This window comes from Manis pentadactyla, chromosome X (assembly GCF_030020395.1).
Source record: "Manis pentadactyla isolate mManPen7 chromosome X, mManPen7.hap1, whole genome shotgun sequence".
Lineage (NCBI taxonomy): Eukaryota > Metazoa > Chordata > Mammalia > Pholidota > Manidae > Manis > Manis pentadactyla.
The window spans coordinates 115,095,808-115,108,963 of NC_080038.1; the positions used below are offsets into that span (position 1 = coordinate 115,095,808).

The 13,156-nt window shown below is 63.5% G+C and overlaps 1 protein-coding gene across 1 annotated transcript; it reads right to left on the reverse strand.

Moving 5' to 3' along the window:
- Positions 1-2,202: 2,202 nt before the first annotated feature.
- Positions 2,203-8,162, reverse strand: LOC130681980 (uncharacterized). Its single transcript, XM_057495961.1, has 2 exons — positions 6,821-8,162; positions 2,203-6,618 (listed from the first exon to the last, which is right to left on the reverse strand). The coding sequence occupies exon 2, from the start codon at positions 5,800-5,802 to the stop codon at positions 4,819-4,821; it is 984 nt and encodes a 327-aa protein (XP_057351944.1). The 5' UTR covers positions 5,803-6,618; positions 6,821-8,162; the 3' UTR covers positions 2,203-4,818.
- Between the last annotated feature and the right edge of the window lie 4,994 nt (positions 8,163-13,156).

The following is a 13,156-nucleotide window of genomic DNA, read 5'->3' on the forward strand; positions in this document are numbered from 1 at the left end:
CCCCGAGAGCAGAGACGCCGGGCAGAGCAGCGCGGAAGCCCAGGACGTGAGCCTGCAGACTTTGGCTGCCTTGGCCACCTTGCCCCCCAGAGGCCCCGAGCCTCACCTCGGCGACGAGGAGGAGGACCCGACCCTGGCTCCCGTTCACTGGGTCGAGAGAACGAACGTGTGCTCTCTCCCGCCGCCCGCCCCCCCCCCCCCCCCACAACTGTCCGGCACCGGTCAAGCACGTTCTGCCAAGGCCCGGGACGGGGCGCCTAACTCCTGGGCACACGGCCGTTCCTTCTATAGACATTGCAGCCGTCCCGTTAGCCCGTTTCTGGGAGAGCCTCCGGGTGGGCTCATACCCTGTACCTCGCTACCCTCCTACCTGCCGGGGGAGCGTGGGGGGTGGGTCAGCGGCTGGGTGGAGGGGGGAGCGGATAGGATAGGAATGTCTGCCAAAGAAGCCGTCGCACAAGCCTCTGAGCAAGTCTCCAGGTAGCAGCACCACCCTGCCCCCCACCCCCCACCCCCTTGCTGTCGGCCCTCCTGGAAGAGCGCTGAAACCCCCCTCCCTGCCCCGCCGTTTCACACGTGCGTGCGAGTCAGCCCCCAGCTTTGCCAGGCGTTTCTCACGTGGGCGGAACCTTTCGGGGGCAGGCCCTGGCCTAGGCTGTGTGCTTGGTCCCCAGCCCGAGGTGGTCGCAGCGTGCGCACACCCTGTGGCCAGGGTGGACGGCCGCGCCCGCACCGCAGAACGGCGGACCCCGTGCAGGAAGGATCCCAGGAGTCTCCCCAGACGGGAGGACGCGGGCCAGTACGCCGTTCGGCCGGGAGGGAGGCCGAGGAATAGGGCGTCCCGGGGCCGCGGCGCCCCCGACGAGAAGTGCAGGAAACAGAGACCGGGGTCCCCCTCACCCTGGAGGACGATGATGTCCACCTCAACCTTGGTCCTGGCCCTGTCCGCTCCTGGCAGCCGGCACGGGACACCCTCTGCCGTGTGGGACAAGGGCCGGCCGGGCTGCGGTTGGGGCCTGGGACCCAGGCTCTCTGGCCGGCGCCAAAGTAGAGCAGAACACACACAGCCCTTAAGTCTGGCCTGCAGCACACCGGCGTTGACTCGTCCTGGTCTGGGTCTAGTAGCAGACGCTCAGGACGTGCTCCGGCCTGTCTGCCAAATGCTGCCCCCTGACAGGATGGCCGCCGTTGCCTGGGTGGCCGCGGGGCCTCTGGGGCCCTGAGGCCCCAGGGACCCCACGGGCCAGGTGCCCTGGCGTAGGAGCCTCAGCTCCTTGCCCCCCCCCCCCCCAACAGGGTGGCTGCCGGGGCGACGCCCCCACAGCCTCGGGGAGCCGGGCAGGCCTGGCAGCCCGCCCTGGGCTCCTGGGTCCGGGAGGCCTGCGCCGGCTCCGTCCACCGTCCACCGAGTGTCTTGTCGTCGCCTCCCCACCGAGCCTGGAGGTGTGCCCCGGCGTCCGGGTCCCCCGCGGGATCTTCTGAGTGCCCCAGGCCCGGGCTTCCTCCCGTCGCAGGCCTTCCTCGCGCGACCCACAGACAGCGGAAGGACCAGGCCGCGCTCAAAAAGCTTCCGCTTGGTGGCACTGTTGCTCCAGAAATGCCAACCGCCTCTTGCGTGCGTGGCCTCTCCCTCCGCCCCTTGCAGATCAAAAAACACCCAGGGAGGCCCAGAAGCTGTCCGAGCGCTGCAAGTGGGGTTGCCCGCCCTGGGGTGCTGGCTTTGGGCCTGGGGGGGCGGGGGTTGTCTCCTCTTTGGGGGCTGCTTCCCGGGACTAAGGGCGCGCACGTAAAGGCGTGCGGAGGAATATATTCATCTGCGGGGCCCTCTCCACACACACACACACACACACACACACACACGCCCCCGCCCCCGCCCCCCGTTTGCTCTGCGCACTTGTGGATGGATATCCGCACTTATGGATGGATATCCGTACGGGTGTTCCTCTGGGGCAGAATCCCGCCTTTGCCAGGACATTGATCCGTGGCCAGAGGCGTGGCGGGGCTGACCGGGATTTCCCCCTCTTCTCCTGGCGTCATTGCTTCGCTCCTGGGCTGGGCTCATCCAGCCCAAGAGGCCAGCAGTGGGCCCAAGAGGGCAGTAAGGCCATTCATTCTGGCAGCAGCAGGAACTGGCACGGGCCCCGTTGGTGCCGGGGTTCTTGCTCACGAAAGCCAAAGAATGAGCTTCACAAACACTCAAGGTAGGAGAACAAGGTACGTACAGGCCAGGCTTTTATTTAGAGAGAGAAAGCGAGAGGACAGAGCTCCCGGCTCACGCCAGGAGGGCACAAGAGAGTCCGTGGTTGGCTCACTGCCTAGGGGTTTTATGCGCGGTTGAGGATTTTCAGGAATGACGGGTAAAGGGTTAGGGGTGCAGACTTGTTGAGTGGTCCCAGAATGCTCATTCTTGACGAGCAACAGAAGAAATTTTCTGCTCTGATTCTTTCTCGAGAGAGCAGTTTCCCTCTGGGACCATGTCAATTAAGACCGCCTGCCCTGCCCCCCAAGGTGGGCTGGGTTGTTGCCTGTTTGCTGAAGTAAGTTGAGAATCTTCCTTCTTAACTTCTTGGGCTGTTTATACTTGGGCTTGCTTACTAAATTAGTCTTTTTCCTAGGTTGCGGATCACTTGGTTAGGATCAGAGAAGGAAATACAGCACATAGGTACGGTTAAAATAAGCAGGGCCTTTTAGCAGGCTAAGGTAAATTTTACAGTGAAGTCACGGGTTATGCTGAGACACTTTTCTTTATCTGCGGAACACTCAAAGCATTCCAGGCCAAGGTGCTGCTGGCCTTTTGAGTTTTAAGCGATCTCACTGAAGATGCCTGCCTATATTCCTAGTCTGGTGTCTTTACCCTAGAGAATTAGTGTGAGTCTGGCTTTGCGTAATGCTTATCACAGAGTTTCAGTAGGGACTTCTTTGCACATGGCCGCGTTGTTCTGACTGTAATTATCTTGCTGTGCTTTTTCTCCGGAGGCCCTCCCTCACCCTACGCTGACTACACCCACGGTCCCTGTCTCACCGTCAGGTGGCAGGGAACGGAGGTGAGTCGCCCCGGCTCGCCGCCGGGGGTCTCGGGCAGCGTCTGTGCCACGGACTGCCCCGGTTTGGTTGTGGACAGGTGGCGGTGCTTGGTTCGGGGCCGGGTGGTGGTCACGGCACGGGGGCGGAGAGCCCCGTGGCTCCATCTTCACAGTCAGGTGGCCTCGGTGAGGGCCATTGGTTCGGCAGCCCCCCGCTGGGAAGCTGTCCTTTGGGGGGAGTGTATCTGTACTCGACTCTCAGACCCCTCGTTCGTTCACTCGTAAACGTGTACACGCGGACACAGACGTGCGTGTGTACGTGTTCGTACACTTCCGCTTCTCTCGCACTTTCCCCGTGACCGCCTTGGAGGTGCCACCGCGGATAGGAATGTCTGCCAACCAAAGCAAAAGCCCAAACGGTTGCACGATGACAGCTCCCGAGTTGTCCCTCTGTCCCCCCCACCACCACCACCGCCACCGCCGCCCTTCACGGGAGCCACGTGCAGCGTTTCCTTGGCATCTGCCCCCGTGGCCGAATGCAAGTGAAACGCCGGAGAGGCAGAGGGCCGTCTTCATTTGGCCTGCTCTCTGGGCCCACAGGGCTCAGGAATTAATACGCAGTCCGTTGCATTTGTCTGCTGTCACAGCGAGTTAAGTCCCCCCGGCGCCTTGGCACATCCGCGCAGAGGAAACGTCCTGCCCTGCTCGACCCCCTCCGTTTTCTTTTCTGACGGCTGCCCGGGCTAGGGTGCCCTCGTCTCTCCCTGGCGGCAGCGGGAGCATAGGTTACTGCACGTGCCCCTTCTCTTTGGACGCTGGGTTTCTCTCTCCTTTCTTCCTCCCCTCCTCTTCTCTCCCCCACCGGCGTACGGTTCGGTTCTTAGCAAGGCGCTCGTGTGCGTGACCGGGATATGTTTCCCGGCACGTGGGTACGACGTCCTAACTCAACTCGGCCACACCCTAGAGCAAATGCCCTCATTTGTCCCCGGAGAGTCAACGCGGTGGGTCTGTGTGCGGCCAGAGAGGAGATGAGGAGATAGCTGGTGCCCGTCTTCCCCAGAGTCAAGAAAGGAGCTCCTGAGTCAGTTGAGGGTACCCGTTATGCCACTCATGCCATTTGTGTGGGAGGACGCGGGCTTGCCCGCGGTTAAGTCCCTCGGTGTCCCGCCGTAGTCACAGAGGTCCAGGGCCGAGGAGGAAAGCTCTGCGAGTCTACACGCCGGGTCGATGGGCTGGTGGCTGTGGTCCCCACGGGAAAGAGACTGTGGGAGAAGGGATCTTAAGGTCTCACCCGACACGGTTCTGTAGGAGCTGCTGCTGCCTTGTCAGGCCCCGGAGTGGCATCCGCGCAGTTTCTGAACAGATGAGTGGAGTTGGTTTTCACGCTGTGCTTTTTATTCAGGAGGTTTGGGTCTGGCTGCCCCCAAGAGCTGGTGTGCATGGTAACCGAAAGCACCCCCGAGGTTGCCTGGGCGGGGGGCATCCGCCGCCAGCCGCCTGCCGCCTGCCGCCACCGCGCCGGGGCACTGGGGCACCTGGGCGGTTCCATGCCCGAGTGAAGGACGTTTGGCTCTCTCGTTGCAGAGGAGGCAGCGCAGTCGAGGAAAGGAGGAGAAAGGAGGACGGAGATGGCGCTCGCCTCTAGGCGCTGGTGTTCTGGGTGAGTGAGTGCTCTTTGTTCTCTCCTTCCACCCCTCCTCCCCCTCCACCTTTTCCAATAGAATGTATTTCCTCGCCGGGGGGTGGGGGAGGTTGTGGGGGGAAGGCAGAGCAAGCCTGAAGAAGGAGGGACTCCTCAGGTGGGTTCGGGGCACCGGAATTCCGGACTTGTGTGAGCGACAGGTAGAAAAGGCTCTCCAGTCAGGTCCTGTTTGTGGAACCGGAAAAAGAGGGCGCACAGGCGTGCATCGAGATCATCTGCGTACGTTGCTCGAGGCGCTTGCTTGGTACGTGGAATTTGAGGTCGGTGTCTCCTGCAGTTTTGAAAAGGGAGAGTAGAAAGGGATTGGGGCCTGGGCCTGGTTTGGGCCGGCCCCCAGCGCCTGTGAAGCCAAGTGCCAGTGACAGGGCTATTCGGCTCCCCACCTGACCCACAGGAAGGGGCAGTGCCAGCCCCACTCGGGGAGAGGTTGTTGGAGACCCTTTGAGAAGAGCCAGGCCTGTAAGCAGGGCATTCTGGCCGTCCCCGCCCCCAGCTGTGAGCGGAGCCCTCCACACCTCTTCTTCCCAGTCTTCTCCTGCTCGCTCTTGGGCCCAGCTCGCTTGTACCCCGGCCCTCCGCTAGGCCAGGGAGGACTTGGGAACGTGCTCTTGCTGTTCCAGGGACTACTAAGAGGGGCCACTCGGGTGGGGTGGGGTGGGGGGGGGGAGGTTTTGTGGGAGCGGGTTTGGTGGGAGTTGGGAGGCCCGGTGGCGTTATGCGGGGGCATCCTGCAGTATAGTATAGACCTGCCCGTGCTCCCCAAGTCTGTCTCTTGACAAACCAGGGCGACTTGAGAACAGGCATACGTCCCTTCTTCCGTGTGGCCAGAAACCAGGGGTGTTTTCCTTCCTCCCTTCCAGTCATTCTTTCTTCCTTCTGTCCCCTCCGTGTCGCTTCTGGAAACAAGTCCTGCCACGGGGAGGGACGCTTCCTACCCTGGCTCAAGATAATCAAGAGGCTTCTCCGGGCGGCCTGGCACCGTGCTTCAGCGAGGCCGGACCGCTGGTCTGGTCGGCCTTTCTTCATTGGCCGAGGGCAGGCAGGGGCAGGGTCCCGGCAGCAAGGGCAGGGTGGCATTTCTGCGGCAACTCCGTGTCCTCAGGAGGAACTTGTTCGGCAGTCCCAGGAGCCCTTCCCGGTAAAGTCCACAGGGCGGGGTGTCGCGGGCTGCCGTCGCCAAAAGGAGCCTTGGGCCGTGCGTGACCCGCTCTCCCTCCCCGGCACGGCTTTTGTGTAACAGCAGCCGAGGGGCAGGGACAGAACACGGTCGGTCCCTGCTCCCTGCTCCCTGCCTCGGGGATGGGACCCGCGGGTGTGGTTTCCTCACGCAGCTCCTGCCCTATTGCGAGTGACCGAAAAAGTAGGTGGTCCCGGGCAGCGGGCGCCCGTGTGGAAGCGCGTCCAGCTCTGCCCCGCGGCCCGCGGCCCGCGCACGCGTCTCTCGTGGAGCGTGGCTCCGGAAGGCCTCCTCTCGGGGTGAGGCGGCACTCGAGGGTTTTGCCCTGCGCCTGAGAGTTTTGCCAGCGCCCGGGAAGCGCGGCAGTCGGAGGGTTAGAGGAAGAGATGGATGTGGCGGTGGACCAAGTGCCCTCCCGCCCGCCCGGCCTCGCGTCCGCACCTGCCGGCGTCAGGAGTGCGTGCCCTCAGCCCGCGCGCGTGCGGAGACGGGCCCCGCCTGTCCACCCAAGTCGGAGGAGACCCGGGGCGCGCCGAGAGGCCGCTTCACGTCAGAGGCATGTGCCGGCGATGCCGCCTTCCCGGGTTCACGGGAAGGAAAGCAAGCAGGAGGCGTCTCCCGTGGCTGCCAGACCCTCAGAGGTGTTGAGGCACACGAGGGCTCGGGGAGCCTACCGGCACCTGGGCGTTTCCCATAGCCTGGCCCTGCCGTGGGAGCTGCGGAGAGATGGACCCTGGGTCCGGCGCGTGGCCACCTCGGGGCTGGGGGTGGGGAATCTCGGGGGCGGAAGAGCCAGGTGCTGGCGGGCCCGCCCCGAGGAGGTCCACCTCCCTCTTGACGCCCCCCCCCACCCCCCACCCCCCCACCTCCCCGTCTCCCGGTCTCCCGCCCTGCCGGTGCCGGAGAGCCTGCGCAGACCTCTGTGTCCAGCTGCTTGGGGCCTCACGGCCAGCCGGGCCCCTGGGTGACTCGTGAGAGTGCCCCGGAGAGAACGTAGGTCCCGCGGGGCCCGGACAGTGTGCCCACAAGAGGCAGCCTTTTCCCGAGGTCCCGGGCAACGCTGGCGTGAGGAGTGAGGGAGGATACAGAAGGCGGGCTCCCGCGCTAGGGTGGTCCTCTCCGAGGGGGAGTCAGGAAGCCAGTGCTTGCGTTTTTGCTGTTTGTTCGTTTTGTGGTCGCAGAGGCAGGCTGAGAGGACCCGGCAGAGACTTAAGCCCTGCGGGAGGGAGCGCCAGATTTTGAGGCGGCCCCCACCGCCACCCCCAGCTGGCCCCGCTGGCGATGGCGAGCCGGCTCAGAGCTCAGCCTGGGTGGAAGCAGGCTGGCGTTTTTTTCCTCAGCAAAGGGCGGCGGGGCGAGGGCCTTGGGGGAGGCGGAGGAAGCGCAGGTTGGCATTTCTGGTGCAATACTGCCATCAAGAGGAAAAGGTTTTGCCAATCCCGCGAGCCCTGCACCCTCCCTTCCTGGCGAGGGGCGACAAGGGAGTGAATGAAGTGTGGAGCCAAGGGACAGTATCCTTGGGAGGTCAAGAGCTCCGCCAGGCGTTGTTTGGGGGCGGGAAGCGGGGTCAGGCCGCGGAAGGTGTCGAGACAGGCCCCGGGAGCGGCTCCGGGACCTGGTGGCCGCCATGTCCCATGTCCGGGCGGGACTAGAGGAGGCCGCTCCGGTGGAGCCCCCGGCCAGGGGCCGAGGGCACTTGTCCGGGAGGAGCCCGTCTCGCCCGAGCTGAAGAATCTCGTCGGCAGCCGCGGCGCCGTCTCCCGGGGTCGCCAGGGCTCTGGCACAGGTGCCTGTCTGGACGGAGGACACCGGGCTCCCGGACCCACCTCCCCGAGAGCAGAGACGCCGGGCAGAGCAGCGCGGAAGCCCAGGACGTGAGCCTGCAGACTTTGGCTGCCTTGGCCACCTTGCCCCCCAGAGGCCCCGAGCCTCACCTCGGCGACGAGGAGGAGGACCCGACCCTGGCTCCCGTTCACTGGGTCGAGAGAACGAACGTGTGCTCTCTCCCGCCGCCCGCCCCCCCCCCCCCCCACAACTGTCCGGCACCGGTCAAGCACGTTCTGCCAAGGCCCGGGACGGGGCGCCTAACTCCTGGGCACACGGCCGTTCCTTCTATAGACATTGCAGCCGTCCCGTTAGCCCGTTTCTGGGAGAGCCTCCGGGTGGGCTCATACCCTGTACCTCGCTACCCTCCTACCTGCCGGGGGAGCGTGGGGGGTGGGTCAGCGGCTGGGTGGAGGGGGGAGCGGATAGGATAGGAATGTCTGCCAAAGAAGCCGTCGCACAAGCCTCTGAGCAAGTCTCCAGGTAGCAGCACCACCCTGCCCCCCACCCCCCACCCCCTTGCTGTCGGCCCTCCTGGAAGAGCGCTGAAACCCCCCTCCCTGCCCCGCCGTTTCACACGTGCGTGCGAGTCAGCCCCCAGCTTTGCCAGGCGTTTCTCACGTGGGCGGAACCTTTCGGGGGCAGGCCCTGGCCTAGGCTGTGTGCTTGGTCCCCAGCCCGAGGTGGTCGCAGCGTGCGCACACCCTGTGGCCAGGGTGGACGGCCGCGCCCGCACCGCAGAACGGCGGACCCCGTGCAGGAAGGATCCCAGGAGTCTCCCCAGACGGGAGGACGCGGGCCAGTACGCCGTTCGGCCGGGAGGGAGGCCGAGGAATAGGGCGTCCCGGGGCCGCGGCGCCCCCGACGAGAAGTGCAGGAAACAGAGACCGGGGTCCCCCTCACCCTGGAGGACGATGATGTCCACCTCAACCTTGGTCCTGGCCCTGTCCGCTCCTGGCAGCCGGCACGGGACACCCTCTGCCGTGTGGGACAAGGGCCGGCCGGGCTGCGGTTGGGGCCTGGGACCCAGGCTCTCTGGCCGGCGCCAAAGTAGAGCAGAACACACACAGCCCTTAAGTCTGGCCTGCAGCACACCGGCGTTGACTCGTCCTGGTCTGGGTCTAGTAGCAGACGCTCAGGACGTGCTCCGGCCTGTCTGCCAAATGCTGCCCCCTGACAGGATGGCCGCCGTTGCCTGGGTGGCCGCGGGGCCTCTGGGGCCCTGAGGCCCCAGGGACCCCACGGGCCAGGTGCCCTGGCGTAGGAGCCTCAGCTCCTTGCCCCCCCCCCCCCCAACAGGGTGGCTGCCGGGGCGACGCCCCCACAGCCTCGGGGAGCCGGGCAGGCCTGGCAGCCCGCCCTGGGCTCCTGGGTCCGGGAGGCCTGCGCCGGCTCCGTCCACCGTCCACCGAGTGTCTTGTCGTCGCCTCCCCACCGAGCCTGGAGGTGTGCCCCGGCGTCCGGGTCCCCCGCGGGATCTTCTGAGTGCCCCAGGCCCGGGCTTCCTCCCGTCGCAGGCCTTCCTCGCGCAACCCACAGACAGCGGAAGGACCAGGCCGCGCTCAAAAAGCTTCCGCTTGGTGGCACTGTTGCTCCAGAAATGCCAACCGCCTCTTGCGTGCGTGGCCTCTCCCTCCGCCCCTTGCAGATCAAAAAACACCCAGGGAGGCCCAGAAGCTGTCCGAGCGCTGCAAGTGGGGTTGCCCGCCCTGGGGTGCTGGCTTTGGGCCTGGGGGGGCGGGGGTTGTCTCCTCTTTGGGGGCTGCTTCCCGGGACTAAGGGCGCGCACGTAAAGGCGTGCGGAGGAATATATTCATCTGCGGGGCCCTCTCCACACACACACACACACACACACACACACACACACACACACACACACACGCCCCCGCCCCCGCCCCCCGTTTGCTCTGCGCACTTGTGGATGGATATCCGCACTTATGGATGGATATCCGTACGGGTGTTCCTCTGGGGCAGAATCCCGCCTTTGCCAGGACATTGATCCGTGGCCAGAGGCGTGGCGGGGCTGACCGGGATTTCCCCCTCTTCTCCTGGCGTCATTGCTTCGCTCCTGGGCTGGGCTCATCCAGCCCAAGAGGCCAGCAGTGGGCCCAAGAGGGCAGTAAGGCCATTCATTCTGGCAGCAGCAGGAACTGGCACGGGCCCCGTTGGTGCCGGGGTTCTTGCTCACGAAAGCCAAAGAATGAGCTTCACAAACACTCAAGGTAGGAGAACAAGGTACGTACAGGCCAGGCTTTTATTTAGAGAGAGAAAGCGAGAGGACAGAGCTCCCGGCTCACGCCAGGAGGGCACAAGAGAGTCCGTGGTTGGCTCACTGCCTAGGGGTTTTATGCGCGGTTGAGGATTTTCAGGAATGACGGGTAAAGGGTTAGGGGTGCAGACTTGTTGAGTGGTCCCAGAATGCTCATTCTTGACGAGCAACAGAAGAAATTTTCTGCTCTGATTCTTTCTCGAGAGAGCAGTTTCCCTCTGGGACCATGTCAATTAAGACCGCCTGCCCTGCCCCCCAAGGTGGGCTGGGTTGTTGCCTGTTTGCTGAAGTAAGTTGAGAATCTTCCTTCTTAACTTCTTGGGCTGTTTATACTTGGGCTTGCTTACTAAATTAGTCTTTTTCCTAGGTTGCGGATCACTTGGTTAGGATCAGAGAAGGAAATACAGCACATAGGTACGGTTAAAATAAGCAGGGCCTTTTAGCAGGCTAAGGTAAATTTTACAGTGAAGTCACGGGTTATGCTGAGACACTTTTCTTTATCTGCGGAACACTCAAAGCATTCCAGGCCAAGGTGCTGCTGGCCTTTTGAGTTTTAAGCGATCTCACTGAAGATGCCTGCCTATATTCCTAGTCTGGTGTCTTTACCCTAGAGAATTAGTGTGAGTCTGGCTTTGCGTAATGCTTATCACAGAGTTTCAGTAGGGACTTCTTTGCACATGGCCGCGTTGTTCTGACTGTAATTATCTTGCTGTGCTTTTTCTCCGGAGGCCCTCCCTCACCCTACGCTGACTACACCCACGGTCCCTGTCTCACCGTCAGGTGGCAGGGAACGGAGGTGAGTCGCCCCGGCTCGCCGCCGGGGGTCTCGGGCAGCGTCTGTGCCACGGACTGCCCCGGTTTGGTTGTGGACAGGTGGCGGTGCTTGGTTCGGGGCCGGGTGGCGGTCACGGCACGGGGGCGGAGAGCCCCGTGGCTCCATCTTCACAGTCAGGTGGCCTCGGTGAGGGCCATTGGTTCGGCAGCCCCCCGCTGGGAAGCTGTCCTTTGGGGGGAGTGTATCTGTACTCGACTCTCAGACCCCTCGTTCGTTCACTCGTAAACGTGTACACGCGGACACAGACGTGCGTGTGTACGTGTTCGTACACTTCCGCTTCTCTCGCACTTTCCCCGTGACCGCCTTGGAGGTGCCACCGCGGATAGGAATGTCTGCCAACCAAAGCAAAAGCCCAAACGGTTGCACGATGACAGCTCCCGAGTTGTCCCTCTGTCCCCCCCACCACCACCACCGCCACCGCCGCCCTTCACGGGAGCCACGTGCAGCGTTTCCTTGGCATCTGCCCCCGTGGCCGAATGCAAGTGAAACGCCGGAGAGGCAGAGGGCCGTCTTCATTTGGCCTGCTCTCTGGGCCCACAGGGCTCAGGAATTAATACGCAGTCCGTTGCATTTGTCTGCTGTCACAGCGAGTTAAGTCCCCCCGGCGCCTTGGCACATCCGCGCAGAGGAAACGTCCTGCCCTGCTCGACCCCCTCCGTTTTCTTTTCTGACGGCTGCCCGGGCTAGGGTGCCCTCGTCTCTCCCTGGCGGCAGCGGGAGCATAGGTTACTGCACGTGCCCCTTCTCTTTGGACGCTGGGTTTCTCTCTCCTTTCTTCCTCCCCTCCTCTTCTCTCCCCCACCGGCGTACGGTTCGGTTCTTAGCAAGGCGCTCGTGTGCGTGACCGGGATATGTTTCCCGGCACGTGGGTACGACGTCCTAACTCAACTCGGCCACACCCTAGAGCAAATGCCCTCATTTGTCCCCGGAGAGTCAACGCGGTGGGTCTGTGTGCGGCCAGAGAGGAGATGAGGAGATAGCTGGTGCCCGTCTTCCCCAGAGTCAAGAAAGGAGCTCCTGAGTCAGTTGAGGGTACCCGTTATGCCACTCATGCCATTTGTGTGGGAGGACGCGGGCTTGCCCGCGGTTAAGTCCCTCGGTGTCCCGCCGTAGTCACAGAGGTCCAGGGCCGAGGAGGAAAGCTCTGCGAGTCTACACGCCGGGTCGATGGGCTGGTGGCTGTGGTCCCCACGGGAAAGAGACTGTGGGAGAAGGGATCTTAAGGTCTCACCCGACACGGTTCTGTAGGAGCTGCTGCTGCCTTGTCAGGCCCCGGAGTGGCATCCGCGCAGTTTCTGAACAGATGAGTGGAGTTGGTTTTCACGCTGTGCTTTTTATTCAGGAGGTTTGGGTCTGGCTGCCCCCAAGAGCTGGTGTGCATGGTAACCGAAAGCACCCCCGAGGTTGCCTGGGCGGGGGGCATCCGCCGCCAGCCGCCTGCCGCCTGCTGCCACCGCGCCGGGGCACTGGGGCACCTGGGCGGTTCCATGCCCGAGTGAAGGACGTTTGGCTCTCTCGTTGCAGAGGAGGCAGCGCAGTCGAGGAAAGGAGGAGAAAGGAGGACGGAGATGGCGCTCGCCTCTAGGCGCTGGTGTTCTGGGTGAGTGAGTGCTCTTTGTTCTCTCCTTCCACCCCTCCTCCCCCTCCACCTTTTCCAATAGAATGTATTTCCTCGCCGGGGGGTGGGGGAGGTTGTGGGGGGAAGGCAGAGCAAGCCTGAAGAAGGAGGGACTCCTCAGGTGGGTTCGGGGCACCGGAATTCCGGACTTGTGTGAGCGACAGGTAGAAAAGGCTCTCCAGTCAGGTCCTGTTTGTGGAACCGGAAAAAGAGGGCGCACAGGCGTGCATCGAGATCATCTGCGTACGTTGCTCGAGGCGCTTGCTTGGTACGTGGAATTTGAGGTCGGTGTCTCCTGCAGTTTTGAAAAGGGAGAGTAGAAAGGGATTGGGGCCTGGGCCTGGTTTGGGCCGGCCCCCAGCGCCTGTGAAGCCAAGTGCCAGTGACAGGGCTATTCGGCTCCCCACCTGACCCACAGGAAGGGGCAGTGCCAGCCCCACTCGGGGAGAGGTTGTTGGAGACCCTTTGAGAAGAGCCAGGCCTGTAAGCAGGGCATTCTGGCCGTCCCCGCCCCCAGCTGTGAGCGGAGCCCTCCACACCTCTTCTTCCCAGTCTTCTCCTGCTCGCTCTTGGGCCCAGCTCGCTTGTACCCCGGCCCTCCGCTAGGCCAGGGAGGACTTGGGAACGTGCTCTTGCTGTTCCAGGGACTACTAAGAGGGGCCACTCGGGTGGGGTGGGGTGGGGGGGGGGGGAGGTTTTGTGGGAGCG

What these genes read in the sequence shown, in the direction of transcription:
- LOC130681980 (XM_057495961.1), bottom strand. Translation starts at nt 5,802, where the DNA reads ATGCCACCCTGCCCTTGCTGCCGGGACCCTGCCCCTGCCTGCCCTCGG.